The sequence below is a fragment of the Anopheles cruzii genome, chromosome 3, assembly GCF_943734635.1.
Source record: "Anopheles cruzii chromosome 3, idAnoCruzAS_RS32_06, whole genome shotgun sequence".
Taxonomy (NCBI): domain Eukaryota; kingdom Metazoa; phylum Arthropoda; class Insecta; order Diptera; family Culicidae; genus Anopheles; species Anopheles cruzii.
Window position 1 is genome coordinate 78,511,200 of NC_069145.1, and position 26,742 is coordinate 78,537,941.

At 48.7% G+C, this 26,742-nt stretch overlaps 8 protein-coding genes across 8 annotated transcripts; 5 read left to right on the forward strand and 3 right to left on the reverse strand.

Annotated features, from left to right (window-relative positions):
* The first annotated feature begins 150 nt into the window (after positions 1–150).
* Positions 151–1,152, forward strand: LOC128274962 (28S ribosomal protein S18b, mitochondrial). Its single transcript, XM_053013316.1, has 2 exons — positions 151–184; positions 299–1,152. The coding sequence occupies exon 2, from the start codon at positions 372–374 to the stop codon at positions 1,023–1,025; it is 654 nt and encodes a 217-aa protein (XP_052869276.1). The 5' UTR covers positions 151–184; positions 299–371; the 3' UTR covers positions 1,026–1,152.
* LOC128274960 (pyridine nucleotide-disulfide oxidoreductase domain-containing protein 1) lies at positions 1,037–2,907 on the forward strand. The gene has a single exon (XM_053013314.1). It carries the CDS (start codon positions 1,170–1,172, stop codon positions 2,601–2,603), a length of 1,434 nt encoding a protein of 477 aa, XP_052869274.1. The 5' UTR covers positions 1,037–1,169; the 3' UTR covers positions 2,604–2,907.
* On the reverse strand, positions 2,652–4,794 carry LOC128274961 (RING finger protein 121). The gene is made up of 5 exons (XM_053013315.1): positions 4,666–4,794; positions 4,545–4,579; positions 4,150–4,291; positions 3,396–4,015; positions 2,652–3,328 (listed from the first exon to the last, which is right to left on the reverse strand). Exons 1-5 carry the CDS (start codon positions 4,696–4,698, stop codon positions 3,208–3,210), a joined length of 951 nt encoding a protein of 316 aa, XP_052869275.1. The 5' UTR covers positions 4,699–4,794; the 3' UTR covers positions 2,652–3,207.
* A 684-nt stretch (positions 4,795–5,478) lies between these two features.
* On the forward strand, positions 5,479–6,379 carry LOC128271063 (uncharacterized). The gene is made up of 3 exons (XM_053008496.1): positions 5,479–5,610; positions 5,688–5,867; positions 5,948–6,379. The coding sequence occupies exons 1-3, from the start codon at positions 5,479–5,481 to the stop codon at positions 6,377–6,379; spliced, it is 744 nt and encodes a 247-aa protein (XP_052864456.1).
* A 141-nt stretch (positions 6,380–6,520) lies between these two features.
* On the reverse strand, positions 6,521–7,705 carry LOC128274016 (cAMP-dependent protein kinase catalytic subunit beta-like). The gene is made up of 3 exons (XM_053012100.1): positions 7,532–7,705; positions 7,074–7,469; positions 6,521–7,012 (listed from the first exon to the last, which is right to left on the reverse strand). The coding sequence occupies exons 1-3, from the start codon at positions 7,703–7,705 to the stop codon at positions 6,521–6,523; spliced, it is 1,062 nt and encodes a 353-aa protein (XP_052868060.1).
* A 161-nt stretch (positions 7,706–7,866) lies between these two features.
* LOC128271064 (protein O-glucosyltransferase 2-like) lies at positions 7,867–10,300 on the forward strand. Its single transcript, XM_053008497.1, has 4 exons — positions 7,867–7,889; positions 8,267–8,389; positions 8,487–9,693; positions 9,758–10,300. Exons 1-4 carry the CDS (start codon positions 7,867–7,869, stop codon positions 9,878–9,880), a joined length of 1,476 nt encoding a protein of 491 aa, XP_052864457.1. The 3' UTR covers positions 9,881–10,300.
* A 156-nt stretch (positions 10,301–10,456) lies between these two features.
* On the reverse strand, positions 10,457–26,063 carry LOC128274577 (kinesin-like protein KIF14). The gene is made up of 5 exons (XM_053012814.1): positions 24,498–26,063; positions 12,357–12,961; positions 12,116–12,302; positions 10,924–12,046; positions 10,457–10,851 (listed from the first exon to the last, which is right to left on the reverse strand). The coding sequence occupies exons 1-5, from the start codon at positions 26,061–26,063 to the stop codon at positions 10,691–10,693; spliced, it is 3,642 nt and encodes a 1,213-aa protein (XP_052868774.1). The 3' UTR covers positions 10,457–10,690.
* On the forward strand, positions 16,394–23,056 carry LOC128274578 (uncharacterized). Its single transcript, XM_053012815.1, has 2 exons — positions 16,394–17,347; positions 21,944–23,056. Exons 1-2 carry the CDS (start codon positions 17,155–17,157, stop codon positions 22,255–22,257), a joined length of 507 nt encoding a protein of 168 aa, XP_052868775.1. The 5' UTR covers positions 16,394–17,154; the 3' UTR covers positions 22,258–23,056.
* Positions 26,064–26,742: the final 679 nt, after the last annotated feature.

Genomic DNA, 26,742 nt, shown 5'->3' on the forward strand with positions numbered 1-26,742 from the left:
ATTCGAGTAGTCAGAGCAAAAAAGGAGAGATTACTTGGATTGAAAATGCCGCAGTTTTGCCTTGCTGGACTACTTTATTGCATTTTGTATTGCATCGTGCGTTGTGGATCTTCTCCGGTTGCTGCCAAACAAATGTCATCTTGTCTACTTGAGGGTTCCTCTTCACACTTTGCAGCGTGAGCCGGTAGGCAACATAACTTTGACTCAATTATTTATACTATTTAATTAACACAGGCATCACGCAATGCGCATCATGATTTAGTTAAGTAAAGGCAAACGGTTCTCTCTTTGGTTTCAGGTGAAAAGCTTGCAAGGTACTTGAGTCATCGAAATTACGTCACAATCGGACGGTTTGTCAACACCTACACACAATGTCAGTGTTTCGATTAATCGGTGGTGAAATTATTTCCATTTACCGTCATAGCCTGCTCGCGATCGGAACTGGATCGGTGAGACAGTTTTCTGTATCGAAACACGGCCTACAGGCGGCCAACACCGAAAAAGAACCGGTGGATGCTGAAAGTGCTGCGGAAGAAGAAACACTGCAAGAAAGTGACACAACCCGCCGGCCGGTAGAAGACGATCCGAAAGACCGGACCCGTGTGGTACCGGTGGAAACGAGCATTCGATATTTGGCCAGCGAGGCATACCGACAAACCTACCAGGACGATCCGGTGTGGAAACAGTATCGACGCAACCACAAAGGCGCGTATCCTCCAAAGTTGACACGCAAAACGTGTGTCAGAAAGGGCCGCATCTCCACCGGCAATCCATGTCCGATCTGTCGTGACGAGTATCTGGTGCTCGACCATAACAACACCGAACTGTTGAAACAGTTTATCTCGCCCCAAACTGGTGAAGTTCTGAGCTACCGGGTGACGGGGCTGTGCCAGAAGAAACACCTTCAGCTGCTGGTGGCAGTGGAACGGGCGATGGACCGTGGAATGTTGACCTTCGACGTGCCGTTCAGGGAATACGATTACTCTGAATACTACGGTGTGCAGGAAGGAAAATCTTCTAAATAAGTTCCGTGCGCAACAAAGCGTCGTAGTTAGTGGTGTTAGGAAATAAGTGAACTACATTTGCTACAAACTTTAACTGAACGTGAAGCGAGGTCATCACGACCATATTTTACCCTTTGCTGCTGTTGCGTCCATTTGTCAATCAATATGTGCGACGAACTCGCTTGCACCTTCCTGGTCGTCGGTGGAGGAATCGCCGGTGTTACATGTGCCGAAACATTGGCCGTCCTGCGAACCAACTCCTCCGATCGGATTCTTCTCATCACTGAATCATCGCTCGTGAAAGCGGTCACCAATTTGGTTCCACTCGGCAAGCTGCTCACCCGATTCGATGTAGAGGAGCGTGATGCCAGCGATCTCGCTGCTAACAACATCGGAATACTGCAAGATCGTCTTGAATCGATTGTTACCAGGGAACACTTCGTGAAAACCGAGAGCGGAAAGCAGATAAAATACCGTTACTTATGCCTCTGTACCGGTGCTAGGCCAAACATTATCGAAAAGGCACACGGGAGCCAACATGTAATCGGAATACGGGATACTGAGTCGGTGGAGGAGCTACAGAAACGGATCAGCACCGCCAGCCGACTGGTGGTCGTCGGTAATGGTGGCATTGCTTCGGAGCTGGTGTACGAAATGGAGGGAATGGAAGAAATTCATTGGGTGATCAAGGACCCGTACATTAGTTCCACATTCGTAGATTCCGGTGCGGCCAGCTTCTTTCAGGAAAGACTGAGCAACAAAAATCCATCATCCGATGAAGAAAAGAAGCCGATCTACAAGCGGATGCGATACACGGAACAAGTCGATGATGCGACGACTGCAAATAAACGCGGAGCAGCCCTAGGACCGGATTGGCACCACGCGTTCGACATCAAAAAGCACGGAGAGCATGTACAGGGCAGTGTCTCAATCCATCCTTCGGCGGAGGTGGCATCAATCGAGGAGCTGTCCGTTGACGGAAAATTACCACTCGCAGTGCACCTGACGGATGCCAGTGTCATCGAGTGTGATTTCGTTGTATCAGCCACTGGTGTCGTTCCGGCCGTTGGATGGCCCTGCGATCAATCGTTCAAGCTTGGGCCCGATGGTGGACTCTTTGTCGATTGGCACATGGGGACCTCCGTAGAGGACGTTTATGCGGCGGGTGATGCTTGCTATGCCGGTTGGGATCGAGCTTCGCACTGGTTTCAGATGCGCCTCTGGACGCAAGCGAGGCAGATGGGTGCAATGGCCGCCCGCAGTATGGCGGCGAAACGTGATGGAGAGCAGATTTACCAAGATTTTTGCTTCGAAATGTTCAACCACGTGACGACCTTGTTTGGGTATCAGGTTGTGCTCCTCGGGTGCTACAATGGCCAAGGTTTGAACGATAAGTACGAGGTGCTTCTCCGGATGACGCCCGGCCTTGAGTACGTGAAGTTCGTGCTGGTCGAAGGACGATTGCAGGGAGCGCTGCTCGTCGGAGAAACGGGATTGGAAGAAACGTGCGAAAACTTGATACTTAACCAGCTGGACCTATCACCATATGGCGAAGACTTGTTGGATCCTAACATCGATATTGAGGATTATTTCGATTAAGGGCGAGTACGAGTGGAGACCAAAATGAAGCAGCGTACGAGTAGCTTACACGAGTCTTTATTACTGTGGGTTTGGTATGAAACTCGCTTCATATGTGTTCCACCACACATGGGTATGCATACATTGCTAGGAAAAGAGTCCGTAAAATAATTGGCAATAATAAAAATAATGGAACAACCAGTTTCTCCTAATCGTTGAACGAAAAAGAACATTCACATTACACATTGTCCAAATTTACAAACGCGTACGGCAAAGAAAACCTCGTTTTACCTAAAGTATCGAAGATAAATAATAAAATGAGCCTTACAATAAAATAGTTTGGTGCTCTTAATTTGCCACGCATTCACATACTCATGAAGGTGAAGGATAAACTCTCTCGCAGCGAATTTATCCGCATTTCTAATGATAGAAAAATGAGCGATGGCAATTGCTATACCCTTGTCGTTACACTTGACACTCTTCCGTTCTTCTTCGGTCTTGTGGACTAAACACAGACAAAAAAGAACACAGTAGCAAGTATCACTCTCCTATGAAATTTAAGCGTGACGTAGAATTAAGAGGAAATGTCAATCCCGATTTACGTGCCACCACGGGGGATTTTAATTCATTCCAGCCCTAGCATCCAGTTGATGCCTTGTACGATAAACAGGATTAGTGGTTGCCAGGCCACCAGCCACCGGATCCAGTCCAGCAACTGGCCATAGAGCACGTGCGGACGTTCCCAACTGAAATAATAAACAGACGATCGGTTAATGACGCAGTCAAACAGTACCGTCGTAAAAGGCGACTCACGGATTGCAGAACATCTTCTTTAGGTCCACTTTCTCCTTACAGTACGGACAGGTTTGCTTCTTCCCCACGATGCACCAGCCGCGGATGCAGAACTCGTGAAACACATGATCACAGGTCAGTTTGTACGTGTTCTCGATTACGCCCGCCTCGTTCACGTCCGTCATCAGCTGATTGCCGCACACGGCGCACACGTTCCGCTCGAGGTGCCTCGTCGGAATACCCTTCGGTGTATAGTACCCGATATGGCACGCCATTTTGTCGGCACAAATCTCGGAAATGTCGCGCCCCAAAACACCATAGTAGAGACCATAGAACAGCAATAACAGCCCAAAGTCCATCCAGATGTGTGGCTGTATGTTGAAGATAAAGTTCACGCCGAAAAACGTAAACATCATCACGATGTAGCCAACAATGCCGAGACCGTAGGTGAGCTTGTATATAAAGTAGAACCACTTGTAGACGAGACGGGGCGTTGTGCCAGCGATCGGTTTGCGTACTGCCTTCCGCATCACTAGGCCCGTGATGCAGCTAAAGATGAGCCAGAAAAATATGAACCTCCAGTACTGACTGCGCAGACTAAGCACGAACGGAATTATCCATAGGGCCAGTAACGTCATTAACTAGTGAAACGGAGAAGGAAATAAACGTGTGATTTTTTAACCTATCGAACATTGGAACTGTAGCTCGACGTAATCCAATTATCGCCTAGGTATCCGTTGGAAAAAGACCGCATTACTTTAATTCAAAAACTCACCGAATAAGACCTATAGTGTCGTTTCTTCCATTCTACGAGCACAATTTGAGCGATAATCAGCGTGACCAGCAGTATCACAACCATCTCCATATGCATCGATTCATGTCCCTTGTGCTTCTCGAACATCTTTATGTGCTCCAACCTTTACCGGTGTCCATTTACCGAAAATAAAGGAATGGAATCGAATGAAAAATGAATGCACTTTACATCGATCCGGATAATTTATGGCCTGTGTCATGCTGTACTACCGATACGGTAGGAAACGGCGACAAACGGTCACCACCGATAATAGCGATCGATAAACGCTAGTATTTTTTGGGAGGGAGGCAGATTTTTGGCTGAACGATTTATCGTCACCCTACGTCACCACTAGTGGCACTTGAACGCATATATACCTCATCTTTTCTTCCGGTGTCAGCTCATCCAAGGGCTATAAAAGAAGAATAGTCAATTCACACTTTATCTGGTCCTCCATCTCAAGACTAGAGATAATATCACAGAAACGAGAAACAGTACCTTGTTGGGATCTACCGGCTCGTGTAGATTCATGGTGCGGTTCTTTCCTGCTGCCGACGGATAGTATCTAAATACACTTTTAACACAGCACGAGTATGTTTTACTAGTCGCCTCGAGAATCTGTTCGATTGTTTCACAACTTCATCGCCGTCATCATTGCTTGGCGAGGAGCGCGGACACTTTGGTTAGCAGTGTTTTCGTCTGGCGAGAGACCAAAAAAATCGGTTTCGACATTTGACACATCACTCGAACGAGCGGCAAATGTCAGGTGAGAAGTGAGCCGTGATTTTCTCACACCGTGTGAGAAAAATTAAATAGTTACCGGCTTTGCTAAGGGAGTATTCTATTAGCGGGTCATTTGGAAACCGGAAAGTTGGGAACGAAATGAAAATTGCAAACGATAAAAATATCTGATAATTTTTCAAAGTTAACATAAAAATCATTTTAACAATGTGTACTTCGTCTTCTAAATGAACCACACTGTTTGCTGTAGCGTACCTTTGGTAGTTAGAAAATGGCGCCATTATCAATGTAAGCTCACTTACTCAATTCACTAACACATAAAATTTACTCTTCGAACTACTCCGACGTGGTTGTGTAAGCTGCAAAAAGAACTCAATAACAATAATAGTAAAAATAATAATACGCGTGGGTTTTGTTTCTGCAAAAACAGTTTGGGGTTTGCATCAGTTGGCAGTTGAACTTACGCGGCTACGATATATTCGATTCGTTCTGTTGCGTATTAAATTTGATAGGAATTTCAAGCGTACACAAAGTTGGGTGAAAGCATTCGTAGACACAGACGGAGATATAATGCCATCCGAAGTGATAGTTCTAGAGAATGAAGCAGAATTCGGCAGCGATGGTCTCGAAAACTCCAATGATGCTGATGATTTATCCACATCAACTTATTGCAACAAGGATCGAACCATAAATAGTTCTTATGTGAGCAGAGGCATTGACGAAGAATCCTTTTAAGTAAGAATGCTATGTGATTGTTTGGTTCTTTTCCCATTCAACAGTGTTTCATGAAGCAACTAACAGCAATTGCTCTGCCGCACCAAGAGCGTGGCCCAAAGTTCTTCTGCTACGAGTGTGATTATTACATCCACACCCGACTCAGTATGATAACACACATGAAGATGCACATGATGCCATTTTGCCCGGTCTGCTTCGATACTTTTCAGTACGACCAAGAGGTGGTAAGTATAATGGGAAATTGTTGTATTGCTCTTCTGAAGCAGGCCGTGTAACATCAATCGGTTCTCTCGTTGGTCCATAGTCTGTTCACGTCATCGATTGCCATCCTGATATCGTTCAAAACGATGTCGTCGAACAGGCAGAGTTTCCTGTGGGCTACACCGATGCAACGGTGGCCCCACCAAACTCGCCCAACCGATGCTGCGAAGATGTGAAGCATACGACACTGGACGACTCAAGTTCGATTCCTGTGCAATTGGCTAAAAAGCTACGGGAGCATCAGCGACGAAGCAACAAATCGGTACAAATCGGGAGAATTTCTCGTGACGACAGCATTAAGAAACCCTTCAGCCAATCATCTTCGCCATCCTTTGGATTGCGAAAGATGGCCAGTAAACCGAAAGACGCTCGATCGGCAATACGAACACGGAACATGGCTCAAACAGACGATGTTCTCGTGCGTGTTACATCCCGCTTCGGACGAGCGATTAGTTTGAAAGTTCCTCAATTCTAGCAAAAATATTCATTGACCATATAATGGCGCAACATTCTTTAGTCGTAGATCGCACCGGACCGGCCTTGATTTGGTTCTCATTTCTCATTTTATTAACATTGTAGATAATTAATTATCTTTGGCGATGGCTGAATAAACCATTTAAAAGTTTGCAAATTCTTTCGCATATTCACATCGGCTGGCAACCTTCAGGCTAGCTTCATCGTAATTATCAAACAGCGAAGCATCGCCCCGCCCGGCCAGTTCGGGAACATACGGTGCGACCAGTTCTCGGTTCAGTAGAGCATACCAGTTAATCGACTTGAACCACTGATGTTGCTTGATGTCTTCAGTTCCACTGCGCAGATTACCATACCTTCGCGAGAGATCATTTTGCAGCAGATGGTGAATCAGGTTGCTTAGCTCCGACGGAATATATTTCGGAAATTTGTACTTTCCCTTGCAGATTCGTTCGAACATAGCCATCGTGTTGCCGGTTTGCGCGTAGAATGGCGAGTAGCCGGCCGACATTTCGTACAGCAGCACTCCGTAGGACCACCAATCAACACCTTTCCCGTATCCTTTCGCCTGGACAATTTCCGGAGCAAGATATTCCGGTGTGCCGCACAGTGTCCACGTTCTGTCTTTCACTAGCTACAATAAGAAAGGCTGAAATGGAACTGTGCCCTGATTCGGATGCTCTCGCTTTCCATACCTTGCAAAATCCAAAGTCCGTCATCCGTACATACCCACGGTAATCTAGTAGAAGATTTTCCGGTTTCAAATCACGATAGATCAGGTCGCAGGAATGTAGATATTCTAGGGCCAATGCCACCTGAGCTCCGTAGAAAGCGGCCTGCATATGAGGAAACCTTCCACAGCTTCTCAAAAGCGTGAACATTTCGCCTCCATTCACAAACGGCATCACGAGATAGATGTACGAGTTGTCTTTAAAACATATCTCCAGTCTCACGACAAACGGAAACCGGATACTTTGCAAAATTCGCTTCTCATTAATCGTGTGCTGCAGTTGCTTTTGGCGAATGATTTTTTCTTTCGTCAAAATCTTCATAGCAAAGAAGCTATCGCTCGTCTTCCGCCGTACCAGTTTCTGCAACGGAAGGAACCCGGGTATTGTTTTTTTGTGCGCCAATCACATGGCCATTCGCTTACCACTGTACCAAAGGCTCCTGCTCCGAGCGTGCGGAGAAATTCATAGTCGGTCGGTTGTGACTCGCAGGCCGGCTTCTGATCATTGTATCTTCGCTCAAATTCCGATTTGAGGCGTTGTAAGACTAGACGGTAGTCGCTGTTGGGTGAAAATTTCTTAGTTGAATCTTTCGTCATCATAGGTTAGAACGAAGAATCTTGAGCAATACATCGGAAATGGTGTCTTCTCCTACCAGACTGCTGCGATGCTTTTGCTAATCTAATGATCTAAAATAATTACCATTGTTTTGCAGAAGTAAGTGTGAGTTAGCCAGCAGTGTTTTTCGTCCCAAGGAATCATGGTTTGTTGGTTCCTGTTCCAGTACCAATTAAACAAAAACCACCTCGTGTTCCGCGTGAGTTTGGTTCTCGGCCAGAATTTGAATTCATGTCACTTCTCGTTTCATTTCACTTCACTGCGTGAGATGGCATGCTCACCAGTGAGCCATCCACTTTCACGAATCGAATCACTTCCGATGTTTACAAACAAATAATTGCATTCTCCGGTAACTGGTCACGCTCCAAGTGTCACGACAGCAAAAGTGTGTTCGTTTTCGGTTCAACTGTTCGGTTCCCAACACGAAACGAAGGCAAAAACGTTGGTGCGAAAAAAACAGAGAACAAAGAAATGCTTCGTTGGTTGCTAGGGTGGTTGGCACTGGCGGCAGCCAGCAGCAGGCTTGTGTACGCCGCCGCCAGCAGCAACCGGGACGTGGATCGGGAAAATACCCGCGTCTGGGGACCGGGGGTGGAAATACCGGACCGGGCCACTCTTCCAGCGCGCTACTTTTTCATCGAACCAAGAGACGCCGACAATGTGAAGTGTGTGACGCGACCACGCAAAGTTTCCGCACGTCCTTGACCTAGTTTAGTAGTGGCCGCACGCCAGCTAAAATGTATTTTTTTCGTCTTATTGCAGAATCAATGAGTCTCAAAAGTATGACGTACATATAATTGGACAGTCCCGTTTCGGTTCGTGCCGCTATCGCTTAAACCAGATTGATCGTCATGATGGATCTTCCATCATTCGCTACCGGTTGGCCGAATCGTGCACTGACGTCACGATTCACGTGCGTCATAATGGCGGTCATCTGCGTGGTTCTCCCTTCGCCATCGCCGGCACACTGTACACGGAGCAGTGCTACTGTCCGCAGGGTTCGGTCGAGGAGTGGCTCGAAACGGTCGGTTGCCCGTCAGGTGATCCGCAGATCGATATGGATTTGGTCCCGTTTCGGGCGATCAATTTCTCCAGCCTGCGAACGCGCATGATACAACAGTACGACAAGCCGGGCAGCATTTCGCACTGTAACTACGTCATTTTGCGGAACGAAATTCACCGCCGATGCTACGGCCAGCACACGGGTTTCAGCAAGTTTATGGACACAATCCTTCTGTCGTTGGCCCGAAAGTTTACACTGCCCGATATGGAAATGTTTGTCAACCTAGGCGATTGGCCACTGGTGAAAAAGGGAGGCCCCAGTCGTACCACCGGCCCATATCCGATATTTTCGTGGTGTGGCAGCGACGACACGTTCGACATCGTAATGCCAACGTACGACATAACCGAGTCGACGCTGGAGAACATGGGTCGCGTAATGCTGGACATGCTGTCCGTCCAGCGCCGTGGCATTCCGTGGTCCGACAAACATCGGAAAGCCTTCTGGCGAGGACGCGACGCAAGGCGCGAGCGACTGGAACTGGTGCGCTTGTCCCGGAGCCATCCCGAGCTGCTGAATGCTTCGTTGACAAATTTTTTCTTCTTCCGCGACGAGGAGACAGAGTTTGGACCGCGCGTGGCACACATTTCGATGCACGACTTCTTCGACTATCGGTACCAGGTGAACGTCGACGGGACGGTGGCGGCGTACCGATTGCCCTACCTGCTGGCCGGTAGCTCCGTGGTGTTGAAGCAAGACTCGTTCTACTATGAACACTTCTATCGGAAGCTGATTCCGATGCGTCACTACGTACCGTTCGAAGCGGATCTATCGAACCTGGTACAGCAGGTGGAGTGGGCCCGCGACAACGATGAGCAGGCGCGAGAGATTCGCGACAACGCGAATGCTTTCATCAACGCCAATCTACTTCCGCAGGATATCTACTGCTACCATGCGCTGCTGTTTAAGGTATTCCCAAAACAAAACTACCGGTTTTCGGAGCGCATTAAAACTTGTTGTTCGTCCCTTACAGGAGTACGCGAGGTATATCATAAGTCCGATTCAGGTGCAACCGAATATGGAGAAAATTAAGCAACCGGACGAGGCCTATCACTGTCCGTGCGAAAGGACGACCCTTCCGAGGGATGAGTTGTAAAAATGGCGAAAAATTACCCATATTTTCTTATGTATTTATCTACTCGCGACGAGTAGTGGCAAAAGGAAGCATTCCTTGCTACCGCAACCTGTCTAAGCTGTGATCGTTTCGTTATTTTTCATCCGTTCAACACGTATCTCTTTCTCTCAGGTAGATAGTTGACCGAACAATGATACGCACTGGAGGAAATACGAATCTAAATTCCATTCTGAATCGATGTAGATGTACAAAAATAACCCTGTTCAGCAGTAGAGAATCAACAACAAAGTATTAACAACTTATGCGTGTGCAAAAGAATTCCCCTTCAGTCTAGGTGTTTCTGCGCAAACACTACTATTAAATGTATTCCTATTTATAAACAGGAGAGCAGAAGAACTCTACCATTGCTATTGAACTAAGAGCAGACTTTATGTTAGTTACAATTCAAACCAGTAATAGGCTAAAAAACAACTGAATAAAGTTTGAGACAAATAACCATAAGCAAAAGAATTACACATTCCTACGGTTCGCAACACAATTGATAAAATGCTTCACAGTTATGCTGAACAATTGCAGGATATGGGTTTCTGTTTATTCTTTGTGATTACATAATGGGTATGTACCGATGGTTGCCATTCGCGAGCGTGCTGTAAATTCACGTTCATTCCGTTTACATTTTGTGTAAATTTGGTTAAAATGTTACCTAAAAATATACAGGAAAAATAATACATTCACAAACAATAATCCTCCCTATGAGATGTGCTCGTCGAGAGTGGCAAGTGTAACGTAGGATATCCAAACAAGGACCAATCGCAGCGAATTTATTCTCCTTCAATCGAGTAGAAAGCGAACTGATTTTGGTGTACGCCCTAGTTCGTCATCGATCGCGTTCTGCGTCGCTTGTGTGATGTTGTATTCCATTAGGATCGAGCGAAGATTTTGAATTGATCGTTCAACATCGTCGATCGAGGCAAGCATTCGGTTCGCCAGTGCTTCCTCGGAGTGATTTCCACCATTTTGAGTGGGACCGTCTCCACCACCATCATTGCCAGTGGAGGCCCTACCTGACTTCTCCCCTTTGCCCACCGGCGTATCATCGGTCGGTCCCGATTCTTCCTGATGCTTTTCGCAAAGTTTACGCAGCCTCAAAGTGGCCACTTGCACGTTGCGCAGATAGTTAGCTGCTTTATGATCGAAACGCAGCGGAGTCTTCGTGGCACTTGTGGCTGTTTGCTGACCGTTGGTGGGAATGTTCTCTTCGTTGCCGTGCCCTTCGCTGAACAAAGCCTTTCTGGCGCTCCCGGTGGTCGTGGAGTTTCTGGTAAACATCGATTTCAGTAACCCATGGGTTTTATGGAGACTTCCAGCAATGATGCTGCCGCTGTTCGAACCAGGCGAAGCCTGACCGAGCGACGTGTTACCGGGAGCGGAAAGCAAACTGTGCCTTCCGGCGAATATAGCATCCTTCACCGAACTCAGGTTTAACGAAATTCGACTTGAGTTTTGCGGCTCCTGCAGTAGCGACTCATTGGCCGCCAGATCGGCTGCGTCGTTCCACGGGAGATCAAAGTGTTCGAACATGTTGTCCGGAGTAAGATCGTCCCGTTCGCGCACGATGGTTAGCCAAAACTCGAGCCTTGCCGGTAACCATTCGGCGATGCGTCCGTTCGCGCGATCCACTATATTGATTACCGCACGAAAAATGCCCTCCTCCTGCCAGACCTGGGTTTGCTTGAACTCGTAATCCAACCCAACATCCCGGCACCGCTGGCCAGCCTCTTTAACCAGCATCTGAATTTGGGCCAAGCTTTCCTCGCTCGTGTGCTCCATTATGCGACGGATTTCCTCGGCCAGATTCGAATCGGAGAACGCCAACTCGCCACCATCCAATAATTCTCCGACGTCGGACTGGCGGCCGGCACCACCATCGGTACTGTCACGTGCCACCCTGCCCGACTGCAGCAGTATCAGTGCTTCCTGCTCCGATTCGAGCATTTCCTTGTGGCACTTGTACTTGAACTTTTCCAACTCGAGCGTTGCCAGCCGTTGCTCGTACTCCTGGTCGTGCGCCATCCGTTCTGCTTCGATGCACGCGATTGCGGCCTGTTTTTCGGCATCCAACTCACGCCGGAGACGATTTTCTTGCTCGCACAGAATTTCCTGGTGAGCCAGTTGAAAGTCAACCATCTGGAGAGTAACGTAAGGTAAATGATAATGATTGTGTGATACATTTGGAAGCAGATCGGTTTAACTTACCACCTGTTTCGATTTGTTCGGACACAGTGGATTCGAAACGCGGAAATAATGCGATCCACCGATAACCAGGCGATCGCCGTGGAAAAGTTGACGCCGTTCCTGTACCAGCTCACCGTTGATGAAGGTTTCGTACTCGGAGTTGTTCTCGGGTAGAAGGAACAGCTTTCCTTGCTTGTTTTCAATGCAACTAGAGAAAATTCGGGTTAAATTATATTCAAGTCCCATATTGCTGGACACTCACCAATGGTTGGGAGACACAAGTGGCCCTTCGAGCATAATGTCTGGCGTTGACAATGACGATGGCCGTCCGATGCGCACCGTGCCCGGCGGAATAAGGTACAGTAGCGTTCCGGAAAGCATCGGATCGGTGGCCAGGTTGACCAGACACGGTTCTTTCTGCTCGGCGGACAGTTCAAGCGCCAGGCCCTTGCGTTTCAGCAGCTTCATCTCCGTTCGGCGAACGTCTTCCGCTTCCTGCAGCCGCTCGCGCCACGATCGCTGGGCTTTGACCAGCTCCTGTTCCGTTTCGGTGAGCTGCTGCCGCAGTGCTTCCACTTCGCTATCGTCAACCGACGTTTCGATGATGATTTTTCGTGGTTGCAGGTGGTTGGCCTCGGAGAGTCGCTTCTGACGCTCGTAGTCCTGGCGCAGGACCTGCAGCCGTTCGACTTCGGCGCGCAGCTCGCGAATAATGCGATCGTGCGGATCTTCGTTCACCTTGACGCGGTTCACGATGCTGCGTGCCTGGCAAGCGTAGCGTAGGGTGGCAAGCGTTTCATCCCGATGTATGCTGGCAGGCGATATGGTGGCCAGCATCACCGTGCGCGAGTTTCCGCCCAAGTTTTCCTGTGTAAGCCAAACGACCAAACCATTAGTGTTAGAGACTCAAGGAACAGTAGTTCAAACAAAATCCGTCTGTGATATCCGGAAAACGTGAAACCGACCAACAGTCGTATCGAATACTCTCTCGAACGGTTGTCACCACGGGGAATAAAGTATTGTATCACACCTGCAGCAGAGGTTTTCTGTATGGTTCAAATTTACATGACACCCTGGTGTCAACCGCACCGCCGAGAAAGATTTTTCAACCGTGCGGGACAAAACAACATCGGACGGAAATGCACATTCCGTTACCGAGAGCCGTATTGCAAGAATTACATAATGCAATTTGTTCCACGATTAGGAGATTGCGCTTCAAGTCCGCCGGAGCTTTACTACAGGAGATAAAACCGGTGGCAAACGAAGGTATGGATTCGGCAATACGATACCCACGGCTCGTCGAATCGAAAGTATTTGATTTGTGGCCAATCCACCAATGACAGGGTACTCATTGCACCATTAGGTAGAATATTATTTAACATGCCCACGGAATCGACGTTTTGGTTTCAATTAGTGTGGCAGGTCCATTACCCCAGCTGAGGTATGATCTAATTTCCATCTTTCGAAACAATCTTGGACAATCAAAATGAGTCAGTATCAAAGTTACGGTAACCGTATTATTCAACACAAAGGATTGCCAGCAAATACGAGTACTGTGGCCAACAGTCTCGTGATACGCGAACGTCAAGTACCACAGGCACTAATATTGGACTTTGATAGTCCAGATTCGGACCTTAAAGGCTCCCAAGTGCTTACATTTCCCGGAATCGGTAGAGCGCTCTGTTTGCGAAGGGGGTGTTGTCTTTTTCCTTTTCGTCCTAGTTTGTTTGAGTGTTTGATACTGATAACGGGCCGCATCTGCTCGTAGCTAGGCTAAGAGTCATCACTTAAAATAGAGGTACTTTCCGAGACCGGTATCTATGTACTCAGACGATATACTGACAGATGGACATGCTATAAAACACTCCAAAGGTGATTCCCGGTGATAGGAAAAGAGCGTAAGAACGTGTATGTTTGATTTGTTGAATAAAAGTAGCTCAAATGAAACGCTTACGTAAGAGTTCTTGAGGAAGTAAGAGTTTAAGAAAATTGACTTCGAGGATGCGCATTTAATTCCTCACGATTTTGTTTACTTCACACGGAACGGAATCGGAATCGAACATGAGTAAAGCTGAGATATTACGCCTTTCCAATTTGGACAGTAAACACAGGACCGGTTCTACGCAGTACTACGTTGTACGCGGCAAAGCAAAGAACACAAATTAGTCACCCATCAACAAAACAACGCGGCCCGTCTGATAAGCATTTCAATATCGTTTAACGACACGGGCCGCATCCTTGGTGGGAAACGCTGAACTAGTGTCTGCTGCCTGCTTCCCGGCCATTACACGATTAATTCCGACTTAGACGTGACCATAAGCAAGGTCACGGCACAAGGTAAGCCCCGTTTAATGTTATCAAACACGGAAGCGGCACTCCATCAAATGTGGCGCACTATTTCGGTGTCCTCTAAAAAGTAAACGGGAAGTGTGTCCTGTTTACGGGAACTTCCCTATTATACCTGGAACCGTGAAGCAACGGGAATTAACGTGTTGTTACAATCGTCCAAAAGATTTGCTGAAGGCCGTTCTGCGATAGACCGCACAAAACCCTTACTCGCCTGATGTGTGGCCATTTATTCGTAAAAATCGTTAGACGAAGGCAATTAAAACGATTAAAGTACTTTGACCGGTGGCGATTATTAAAATGTCGCCCGTTTGGCGAATGATGACCTAACCGTCGAGGGGAAAGGCGATAAGCAACGGTTTCTGGCCAGAAGAGTGTGTGGCTTTGCTTGCTTTTTTACATTAGACACCGACCATTTGCCGATTGCTCCGGGTAGCGACACGGACCGGACCGTTGGGCAATTTCTTCGCCCTGCACCCATGCAGCTCGGCCGTGTTGGATAAGGCCACAGTAGAGAGATAACTTTAAACAAAGGTACGATTAAGTGGAAAAGCCAATCAATCAGTGACGCGTCTGTCGGAGACAAGGGCTCCGGGTCACCATGTTTGAATTCGTCACCAATGTAGCCTAAACTAACACTGCATCTCTAGCAGTGCAGAGCTTTAGGAACTCTTGTGAAAGAAAATCTGAGTTTTACAACATACCATGCTCTAGATTGAAACAATGCTTATCGTGGCGAACCCTTTGATTTACCCGATAACGGCGTTTATTGGCGGGAACTTCGCGTCCAGTTTATAGTGTCCCGACCATTCAAAGCATAGATTGCAACGTGAACGTTTGGAAGAGTCCTTTTAGAGAAAGAAATAAGGCGGCGGCACACCACATAAAGTTCGAATGCATCTCCGACTAGGTTTACACCGGTTCCATAAGACTGTCAACACCGCCGGCCGGAGATAAACACCAGAATCCTAATCTCTGGCGACACACATCGTTCGCTTATCAATATTAGAAAATCAATAACGCCGAGACTGAGGCCACCGCTCTGGCCGGTGAGATAAGATTACATCAACTACCGGGGGATACCGAGAACAAAGTAGAAGAGAAAACTTTCCATACCCCGGTCCTTACACTAGGATTTCTTTAACTGCAGATCTTCAATTAGTTCTTGGGCAGTTTGGTGACCGGCCCCTGTAACTCGATGTCCATTTTCTAAACAACGGTTGGCCACAAACGTGATTCAAACGGTCCTCAATCAGTTTGTCGGTAGAAAACACATTTCAGGCCAATGGGGATGGTGCTGTACTAGGAAAAAAGCTCCCCATTCGGATGATGCCGTGGCTGGAGGATGGAGTTCCTGCGCAAAACACACCCCTGGTGTGCTATTTTTGCACTGTTTTACTCACTCCGGACGGAATGTGCAGATCTGGGTTCTCTGCTTCCGTTGTTTACATTTTTGCGGTTTATCTCGCCTCATCTGCCCGCTCGGTTCCGCGCCCTATTTTGTTTTTTACAAGCAACCCACCAGCAAACGTGATTTCAACCCACGTACCTCCTTTCGGTGGCAAACATGATGTTGAATATGGCCCCGCCGCCGCGCTCGCGAGTCTGGCCGAGGAATTTGTGCTTCAAAACACAAACACAACGCACGAGCGGCCGCGGTTCCAGCCGGCCACAGACACATGCACAGCGGCGCGAGCGTGCGCGAATGTCGGAGCACGTGTACGTGTGCGGCACCGCACGTAGTCGCGCTTAGCATGTGTGTGGGGCGCGCGCGGTCGCTGGCCGCTTCGACTCACGGAGAGCAGCGGAGCGCGCGGCACTGTTGCGCTGCTGGGTGCGTCCGCTTTGAATCCGCGCGGTGCGTATAGCGTGGCGGGAGAAGGCACCAGAGAGAGAAAGAGAGAGCGGCCGAATGTGTTTTTATATATCCGTGGCCACGTTCGCCATCATCGGTTCAGTTCAGCAGCGGAAAGACGAACGAACGAACGGTTTCAGTGCGAAGAAACGGAGCGGCGTCATATTGCGTCGTACTCTTGTAATTTCTACATCACATTCGCCGAACGGTGTGCCCTTCGAAAGTAGCATTTTCGCCGCGTGAAGGGTTATTTTACCAACCGATTACGGTGTACAGTGTTGTGTCCTTGCGACCTGTGGCTGGTAACGGTGTGAGCGAAACAGCAAAAGTGATCAACACGTGGAGAAAGTGGCCAGAAAGACAGTGTGTTTTCTCTCTCGTTTCGAGCGGAAGTCGGAATCCTCGCGGAACATTCTTTGACCACTTTTGTTTACCAACAATTCCACACCGTGTGTGTTGTGTTCCTCGATTGACGCAGTCGTGGCGCGAACAGATTCCAGCAGCAGCAGCAGCAAACCTGCCTCCTGCCAAATGAAAGGAAAAGTTGTTCCAAAACGACCACTTCATAACAGCGACAGCTAGCAGCTATTAGAGCGGACAACTATCGAGCGTTATTAATCCCCGCCAGTGAAACCATACCGAAACAAGGAAGAAGCCATTCGATGCTTGGCCACAGCTACGATTAACGAAGATACACACACACACACACTCATTCGTCTGTGACCTCTAACTGGCTGCAAACGCACCAGACGGGCCAAGAAAAAAACAGTCGGTCAACGTGCTAAGGACGGACTGCACAAAAACGGGGTAAACATCGTCGGCCAAGGACTTTTGCCAAGGAGACGCAAGAGAGTGTACCATGGATATCTACTACATGAGCGACAGCATCCAGTATTCGTCGTTCCGAGGGCCAATGTACCGGGACTACGAGAAGTTCCCGTACGGAACGCTGGAGAACCCGCTGAACAATCCCGTCTCGAAGAGCAACAAGCAGCCACAGCAGCAACAACGGCACAACCATTCGGGCAACACCGTTGCTGGCAACGCTCAAGGTAAACAACCGCGCAGCAGCAGCCGGCCGGAGCAATGCCCAGCCGATCTCCCGTACACCGACAGCATTGCGCGCTCGAACTGACAGCATCCATTAAATGGACGGGTGTGCCCCGCTCGTTGCCAACGCAACGCACCGTTTTGGGGGGGTTTTCCATCGACTGCTTCGACCCGTTTTGAATTTCCCAACGCCTCGTTCGTCTACTGCGGGTACTTGGGATTTTCCGATGTATTTACGACTTGACTCCATTGGCGTGCAACTCTGCGATGTGGAAAAAACACATCACCTTGTACTTGGGTGTAACGCATGAGTGGAACTCTGAAACGGTTCATTGAAAAAGCTCCAGAACAGCCGGAATCGATGCGCAGTTCTGATGAATACAGAAAGGCAGACAGCCAAAACTGGCACATTCCACATTTTTGGCAAATGAATTAATCGGCAATTATCGGGATCACTATCGCGGTACGCTATACCGAAGTTTGGCCATTCTCTTCCCGCAAAGTATGTAGCGGATGACCTTCTTTGCGCGTCTGATGCGTACCAACCCAGATAGGCACGGTGGTGTGATCGGAAGCACGGGATGTGCGCAAATCGTGACCATGGTTCGGTTCGGCCGCAAGGTGTTTATTATCACTTCGAAAATCCAAACAAACAAGGGCTTGCCTTTCGGTTAGGTCACCTCCCGACTCGAGGTGAAAACCATATTCTGCAGCGCAGCGTAAACGAAGAGACATCCTATGTTTAGACCGGCCCCGGATAAATATAAACACGTTCTGCGTAGCGCCAAGGAATGTCCACCACCGATCGGTATCGGTTCATAACGTGCCCGGCGAGGGGTTTCCCTCGTCAACCGTTGTGTTGTCGAACGAAAAAACGATGCTATTTCGAGTTCGAGTGCAAAGATCGTCCGTTGCACAATGGTCCTGGGGCTCGAATGGCCACGACCGCACTTGGGCACTTGGCGCCCTCCCTCCTCCTTTGCCGAGTCGGCTAAAAACAGAAATATCCATGTCGGTGCTGCGGAACGTGCTGCTGAAAGGGTACACCGGGCCCCGGTCTCAGGTTGCCGCAGCACCGCAGCACCAGCACCGTAAAATCCGACCACCAGAACCGCGAACCGAGCTCGGCAGCTCGGTGGTCAATCACCGGGGGGCCAACGCCATTGCGGTTTCGTTCAGACAAAATGCGCTTAGCCGAGCGCAACGAAAGCGAGCGAGTTGTTCATGTGTCTAGGCGACGCGGCGGCGTCCTAGGGCGATGGGCAGGACGACGAGAGGGGTAGTTGCGATCCGCACTTGTCGGACCGGTTTGCTACGGTACCGCAACAAGAATCCGCACGAGTGAGATCCTCACTCGCGTCCCATCTTGTGTTCAAAGCATCCAAAACGCAAAACGAGTACCCTCGAGGCCCAGCGCTGCGGTTGACATCATCGTCCGGGCGACGGATGTGGGGGGAACGGAATCGGCGTGTCAAGATAAAACGAGGAAGAGGAAATGCAAACGGAAAAGGCTTGTGTAGTCGATCGCGCCATCGAGAGAGAGTGCCACCGTGGCACCATTTACGGTGCTTGTGCTTATCTGCCGAAGCCCCAGCCCATAACCCAGCGAGCTGTGCGCGACCGACGGAAAGGTGCTGTGTGCCCGGGGACGACCGTCGAGACCGCGAATTACAGCATCGTGAATAGGGGGCCGCCAATCAGTGAAATGCGTCACTTGCACTGTGAACCGGTACGCTCTGGAACCCCGACGAGTAGATTGGCCGGAAGCGTGCTGTTGATGCAAATGTGGGAAGATCGGCCGACGCTTTGTCCGCCGGCCGGTGGCAATGGTTGCCCTTGGAAAATGATAATTCTGAGCCGGGCCGGGTCGAGAGCGAAAGGGAATGCAACGCCGACGGCAGAGGGCCTGCCTTCTCGACAATAAGCCGTTAAGATGCTAATACATGCATTTCGCTTAAACACTTTTTAAACTACAATTAACGTACCCTGGAAAGGGAAAATACAATTACCGAAGGCAACCGAGGGGAAGGACCAAATGCACGGCGCCATTGGCACGTCGTGTGCCGCGTACGTGCGAGATCATGTGGCTGGTCTATGTTTACGATTTCCGCCCAGCGCGCATAGCGCTAACAGAACACGTAATGGAGAATTATCACAACGGAATATGTTTGCCTTTCGTGTTAGCTGCTGACAAACTCCACAACCGGTATCAACCTTTTATCATATCACCGGCAGGGGGAATGCTCCCGTGGATCAACATCAACGTCTTCGATGCTATAATTTCAAAATGCGTCACCACACGGGACCCGCCCTAATTCACCAGTTCCGTGGTCCATCCAAGACGAACGGCTATGATTCGATCGATTAAACGAATGATCGAACCCCGTGCGCTTCGTGCAATATGTTGGCCACCATCGTCTCGTGCTGCTACTCGTGCAATTGCGGCGCTCTGGGCGAATGAGAACAAAGTGGCCCCAGCCAGCCAGTCAGCCACCCTCGCGTCCGGGTAGGCAAGGTCGGGAGGTTACATTTAACCGAGTTATCCACCTCATGGACACACGGTCCTCGGCCAATGCTTTCCCTTTCAAGGCACAAAGTGCAAGTCGATTGCAGACGATGCAACGGACGGCGTCCACCGGGCGCGACAAACCATTCGCCGCGGCGACACGCTGTATGCGTGTTGGAACACCGGGCACAGCAATTCATACGCTTTGACCTACATTTGTAGGGCGTATATTTGGATGTGTGCCAACCCCCCCCCGCCGGTGACAGAGACATAACTTTTTGTCGCGATGGTAGTTTCCGTCTTTTTCCCTGGCGCATGCGTTGATACGCGGGAAACGCATTACGAGAACATCATTCCCTTCGTCTCTAGTGGGGGACCGGGGGGGCCAATGGCCAGGGCTACCAATCATACGAAAGTCAATATCGACACGTATCACTAGGCACGTTCCATTATCGTGAGAAACCGGCTGCTTTTATCACACTACACAAAGGTAACACACTGCAAGTGCAGAGGCCATTCGTCGTCGTCGGAGAAACAATCGATCTTGTTTCTGAAGTACTACCATCTGCGTCCTATCGGACCTTGCCGTCCGCGGGGACAGAGGGCGCGCACAAACAATGATGCCATCTGCCGACCGACCGTGTGTCCCGCGCATCTTATCACCGGCCACGTCGCTATCGGTTCTTCGCTTGCCAATGCTTGCCACCCAGCCGATAACCCTGCGGTACTGGGCGCGCCTTAAAGACACACGGTTTGCGAATGTTTTACGTCGCAAATGATAACCGTTATCATGTAGTAAACGGACGACCACATGCGAAGCCGGGCGGATGAAGCCGATTGGGAATAGCTCTTGTTGTTGTTGATTACTGGAACTCTCATCAGAGATCCGGCCGCTTTCGTTGAGGTCTTATCAAGAAATGGATCGGAACCATCAATTCCCACCAAACGGTGGTGACCCCCCCTCACCACTAAGGGGTTTCCGTTTTGCTGAAAGAAGGGCTACTGAAAACGATCATCAAATTGCAAAGACGTTTGTCAGGGCCATCGATCAAGTGCATCGTCGTTGCAGTCCCACTACAATACTAGTTCCATGGACAGAACAAACTGCACCACCGAATTGCTCTACATTTTATGAGCTGATAAGAGTTCAAACAACATACCCACGGATGTTTACAGAGCACTACATTGTGGTCTGTTGGCCACACAGCTTTGTGGGAGGTGCCTATGGGCTTCGCCTTGGTTTGTTCTTTATTTTAAGAGCGCTGATAATGAATTTAGCGGAATGTTAATGCCCTGCTTTGCCTCAACTACAATACTTTTGCATTAAGGTACACCTAACCCGAAGGCCCGTAGAAGGCACGTGTTGACACTAGATGCGCTAGTCACGTGCACTCCTCAACTGCTCGCGCAACACTCTCAGCTTACGGATTGCGACTTCCTTTTTGAAGAGAGGTTGAAAAATATCAGGTTTTGCACGCCATGGCCGGGCTGGAGATGTTTGGAAAGAGTCATAAATTTAACCGTTTAATTGAGATAGCGCGAAAAGATCACGTCTCGTGATTGTTGCAGCAATGGTTTCTCGCTATCTACTCATTAATTTACCGCGGCGTTATCATTTGGGTTGCCCAGTTCGCGCTCTGCAACAGGCGCGCCAAGTGTTGGGCAAATTTACCACACTTCTGAGTACTTTCGGAACCCGGAGCTTCGGTAGATTACGGCAATGGGGAAATATTATTATGACAAACAGGGCACTTTAAGAGGAAACAAAGAGGTGGTCCTCGGTTTGCACAATATAGCGAGACGGAGTGACTGTTGCGCCTATTGCATGGTAGAGTTTTTGCTTGATGGATGGGCTTGAGTGAGGCCTTTTTTTTGTTTTACTTCACTGACCATAGGGCAGAGTCTGTGCTGAAGGTCTACTTCAATGGCACTGGGGAGGTGGAATTTCGATTAGATAACAGTGGATTTCATGCAATGTGGCTGTTTTCTAGTCATAACACAGCATACAGACACAGTACACTTTACAAATTATGTTGAAAAAGCGAGCTCTTTTCATGACCCTTTTTTTCCTATTGTTTTTTTCCCCCGATAGCCAAACTGCTCAGCTACATCGGAAAGACGACCACCGGTGCCGGCAAGAAGGATTCGTGTCCGTTCTGCAAGGAGCAAAAGAAGCGACCGCTTGGCGCGTACATGCGCAAGCGTGGCCAGCGCATCACGACCGAAAGCATAAGTGAAGACGCCGAAGAGTGTAACGAGCTGCGCGAGGAGGACGAGGAAGAGGACGAATGCCCGACCGGCTCGCCGCCGCTCGCCAGCAGCCCGTCCAACGATCACCAGCATATGCACCGGAACATTACCGGTGCGAGCGGATTCAATCGTCAGGAATCGATGGAAGGCAAATAGTCGGTACTACCCTCAGGGTGCATCAAACCGGGGTCACAATCTATCAGCATCACAGTTTTATGTTACTTCATACTGAACTAGGTCTACGATGGCGGAAGATCGCATCTTCTGCAATACGCTAAATCAAACGTAGGGCACTTTTGCTTCGAGCATCGGCTCGAGGAGGAACTCCCGCCGCCGGAACGTTCTCGACCTAGTTTTGATCATATAAAAAGAATGTGCGGAGAGAGCTGCAAGATTACGCCACTCATCGCAGGCGTATGAATGAAAATGAAAATCGAATGAAAAACCGCAGAGAGAATCATAAGACACAGCGTACCACTGGTGGACGGACGGTAGGACGATGAAAAAGACTGATCTATATTAATGCAGCTGGAAGGAATAGAACTTTGTCAGGGCAGAATGTATTTTTATAAACAAAACATCGTTTTAGCACCCCTGGGCTGAGTCACTTGGGATTCTCATTCGATACATGCCACTATATCGGTGTGCCGGATAGCATTTGGCCGCGTGTTACTCGTGGCACGTGGCTGGCAGTAGGATTCATAGATCTTGAACCCCTGGTTCGTAGCATATGATGATAAGTTTTATTATTGTTATAACGCATGTTTAGAAGAAATTAATGGTCAGGGCAGAAAATCGGATTGCTTGCTAACCATAAAACTATGCAAAATTAAGCCGAGGGAGCATTGAGAAACTAGCCTGTAAAAGCCTGTAACTTTAGTTTTAAAATCAAGTTGCAAGATCGCACGTCTTCGCAGCCCATCTTTATGCAATGAAATAAAATGGTTAACCTTTATACTGGTATTTCAAACAAACTGTTTTCTTCAACGTGGATTGAGCCTCCATTCTCCAAACAATAGCTTAGAGAGAAATCAAATCAAACCGATATGATAACTCATATCAACCAGATTCACCAACCCAAAGATATTTTTCGCATATCAACAGATTTACTTCTAATCTACTGACAAAAACGTACGTTTGAATCGATAGCAAGAACCCTTATCGTTTGGCATTGATAAAGCGTAATAATAAAACGGATTGTCCGTGGCACGCTCGCTAGTCTACTTCTTATCGAAGCATGGTAAATACGCGTCTTTCTACGCCTTTTTACACCTTCCCCACTGGCGGGCTGATGATTGATAAGCCCCATTAGCTTCGAGAGCTTTCTAGGTCGCAGCCATTTTTATCGTTTAGCCATTTAGACATTCTTATGTTTTATTGCTTTGTCGCGTGCTTACGACATTCGGTTCGGTTCGGTTTCCTTTTCCACCGGTGGCATGTTTCCGTTTTCTCCAATTGCGTCGGGTGTTTCATAATTCTTTTATTTCCGACCTTATCGCACACCCGTATAAAACGGTGGGGGCCAAACATTGCAGCCACAATCGGTGATGGGCATTGCCCAATGTTCTTGAAAGATAATAAAATTCATTGAACCATGCGTTTGCGATAAGATAAATGCGGTTTTTACGCCGCCGATGTGTGTCGGAGTATCCCGTAAACTAATATAGTGTGTGATAAATAACAATCACAGGTTTAGTTAAATTTTTAATAATTATGCGTTCTGAAGGACAAACTACAGACCATTTGAACTCGCTTCGTTCGTGACAAAGTTCAGTTGAATCCATAGCAACCGACAACCGCTATCGCGGGTTCAAAAAGTCCCTTATCCACTATTTCCTTTGTGGTTTTCAGTTGCTTCGTGATCGGGTCCGGACGATCGCACGCGATCGCAGTCAAGGCTTCACTCTTTAGCCAGCCCTTGGGCAGTACGGACAGATGGTGGAACAGTGTTAAGAACGAAGACAACAAATACGCAAAAGCGTAACCTTGAAAATTCGTCATAAAACCCATAAAAAGAAGTTATCAATCAGCCCAAATGAAGTGGAAAAAACTGTTCAACGGCATGCGCTCCGATAAGCAGCCACGGGGCACCACTGCGGAGCGTGAGTCATCTCTGACAAAACATGGGTTCCGGGGTCCGAGGACCACTTTCTTAGTCATTTTTCAACTCTTACAGAGCCAACGGCCCCGCCGCCGGTGACAAACAAGGTTATCAGAAAACCGTGCTGCTCGAAGTGTGCTCTCGTGTGTAAATGCAAGCATCACCGGAGGGTCTATCGGACCACCACCCTTCCGCCGCGATGCGTGCTCGAATCAACCAGTTTGCCGCTGATCTAAACAGACAATAAAACCCGCGTGGGATGAACATACAAATATTGACGGACCGTTGCACTTACCCTTAGTAGCCACGTGAGCACCGAGTCCCGATAAGGGATGTAAGCATTGTGGCTCTTCTTCGAATCGGCCAGCGCCGAAATCACTTTCCCTAGCGTGAGCAGACTCTTGTTGATGCTGACACCTTCCTTGAGGCGGGTTCCGCTTGCGCACGTCTGACTGACCCGCTCCGATCCGGCCAGATCGACGAGGCTGATTTTGCTGCGCTTCGTTTGCTGCACCGTCGGGCGCCCTGCTCCATCGCTCGCATCGTCCGAATCGCTGCTGCTCACGATTTCGGCCAGGTTCAGCACGACGGAGAAGATCGAGTGCGAGCGGGAACTTTTGTCGTTCATTCCCGTCGCAGCCGTGGCACGTTGGCTGTTGCCGACGGCGAGCCAGTTTCTTAGTGCCGTGTGCGTGTCTACCGGATGCGTACTGAGATCGACCACGTACGGTCCCCAGACGGGATGCTCGCGTACCTTTAGCGGCGCCTTTTTAACGGGATTGCCCGGGGTCGCCACGGTGCACAACCCCCCATGGCCATCGGTCGGAGTGACCGACAGAAGATCGTGAATTTTCTCATTGTAAATTTCGAAGTAACTCACTTCCACCTCGGCATGGATGCGTCCTTTCAGGGCCTCGATGCGTGCGAACAGTTCCTGGCAGAATCGTGGAATGATGCCGGCTTCGCTGTTCGGACCATCGTCGTAATTGTCGTCCAAATCCATGCCCATCATGCTGTAGCTCTTGCCAGATCCCGTTTGCCCGTAGGCGAACAAGCACGTGTTGTATCCTTCGAAAGCCTTATCAAGCAGCGGATGGACCAGACTGTTGTACACTCCGGCCTGATCAACGTAGGCTTCTTCTTCGGCGTTGCACGACCAGAGGACATGATCGTAGAGGAAGCGATTTTCAACCCCAGCCAGAGTGTCCGCCGAACTGCCAGTGTGAACGTACAGCTCGTTGCCGACTACACGCACAATGTTGGCCACTGAGTCGATACATTCCTTCACCGATAGGGGACGAATGCGCACGGCTACCTTCAAGTTACTTATTTCGCCCGGTGCTTCCTTGTCCTTTTCCTTCGAACTGCGTTGCGATTCATTCAGCGCTCCGTGGCTCGATCGGTGCCTTCCTGTGCCGAGCGTTGGAGTGTCCAACGAAATGCGTGAGAAACATTCCGGTGTACGCGCGTTGAGCAAATCTTCGCGTGCCCTGGTGCGCTTCAGTAGGTTCTTTGGTGTTCCGAAATCTTTCGATGCACTTTTGGACGATGCAGGCGGAGCACGGTACAGGGACGACGGGGTGTAGCAGCTGTTGTAATTCAGAGTGGTTGACGATTTAGATTTGGCTCCCAAACCGGCACCAGCGGACGCAGGCTGATTCTGTTTCGGCGTTTGAGCAGGAGATGCAGAGGGTGAGTCGGAGTTTGAAATGTTTAGCAGGGAACGCTTCGTCAACAAAGATGAGGCCAATTTGGATCCGATCGGTCGCCCAACCGGACGCGGTGTAGACGCTTTTGCTGGTGACGAGCTAGCAGCTGGCCCGAACCGGTTCTTTGGTGTTGCGGTGCGAGAGTGTAACATTTTGAACGCTTAGAACGACACTACACAAAACAACAAACAACAAACTTTTCACTCAATCAATTGTGGCATCAATTTTGCCACTGTTTCTCAAACATTACTCTCGCCGCGGCTTTCAACGCAAACGATGAAGGCAGTTACAATTGCGACAACTGTCAGATGGAACGGTTTGAAAGTGTTTACGTTTACGTGGCGTAGTTCGCTACTACACATTGTTGAAGTAGAAAACATCGACGACATATCGAAAATATTTTCGTATCCTTATCGAGAACTTTGTATGAAAACGACAAATAATCACACCGTCCATTTAATATAATAGATTCCATTGCTAAACTAAGCCACAAACGCTCGCAATCTTCCTGTCTGCTTTGGAAATTAATAGAATAATATCATCGCACGCCTTCACTATGGGGAAAAAGCGGGCATAATCTACTTTATAAAGAGAGGATTTTAGTTTTATTTTCCTAAAATAGATAAGTACTCTATGACCAATCCGAATTTTTCAATCAATATATAATAGGAGTAGGTTATTTATTATACTTGAACGCGTGTATTACGCGTTAATCAAAACACATGAAAAGAAAACGAAAACGTCGAAAAATCCGAAGATTCTTCCTAACAACAAATATGTCCGTCTATTGAATCAAAATTCCCCATAGTGCGTCAGTGTCGGCCGACAGCT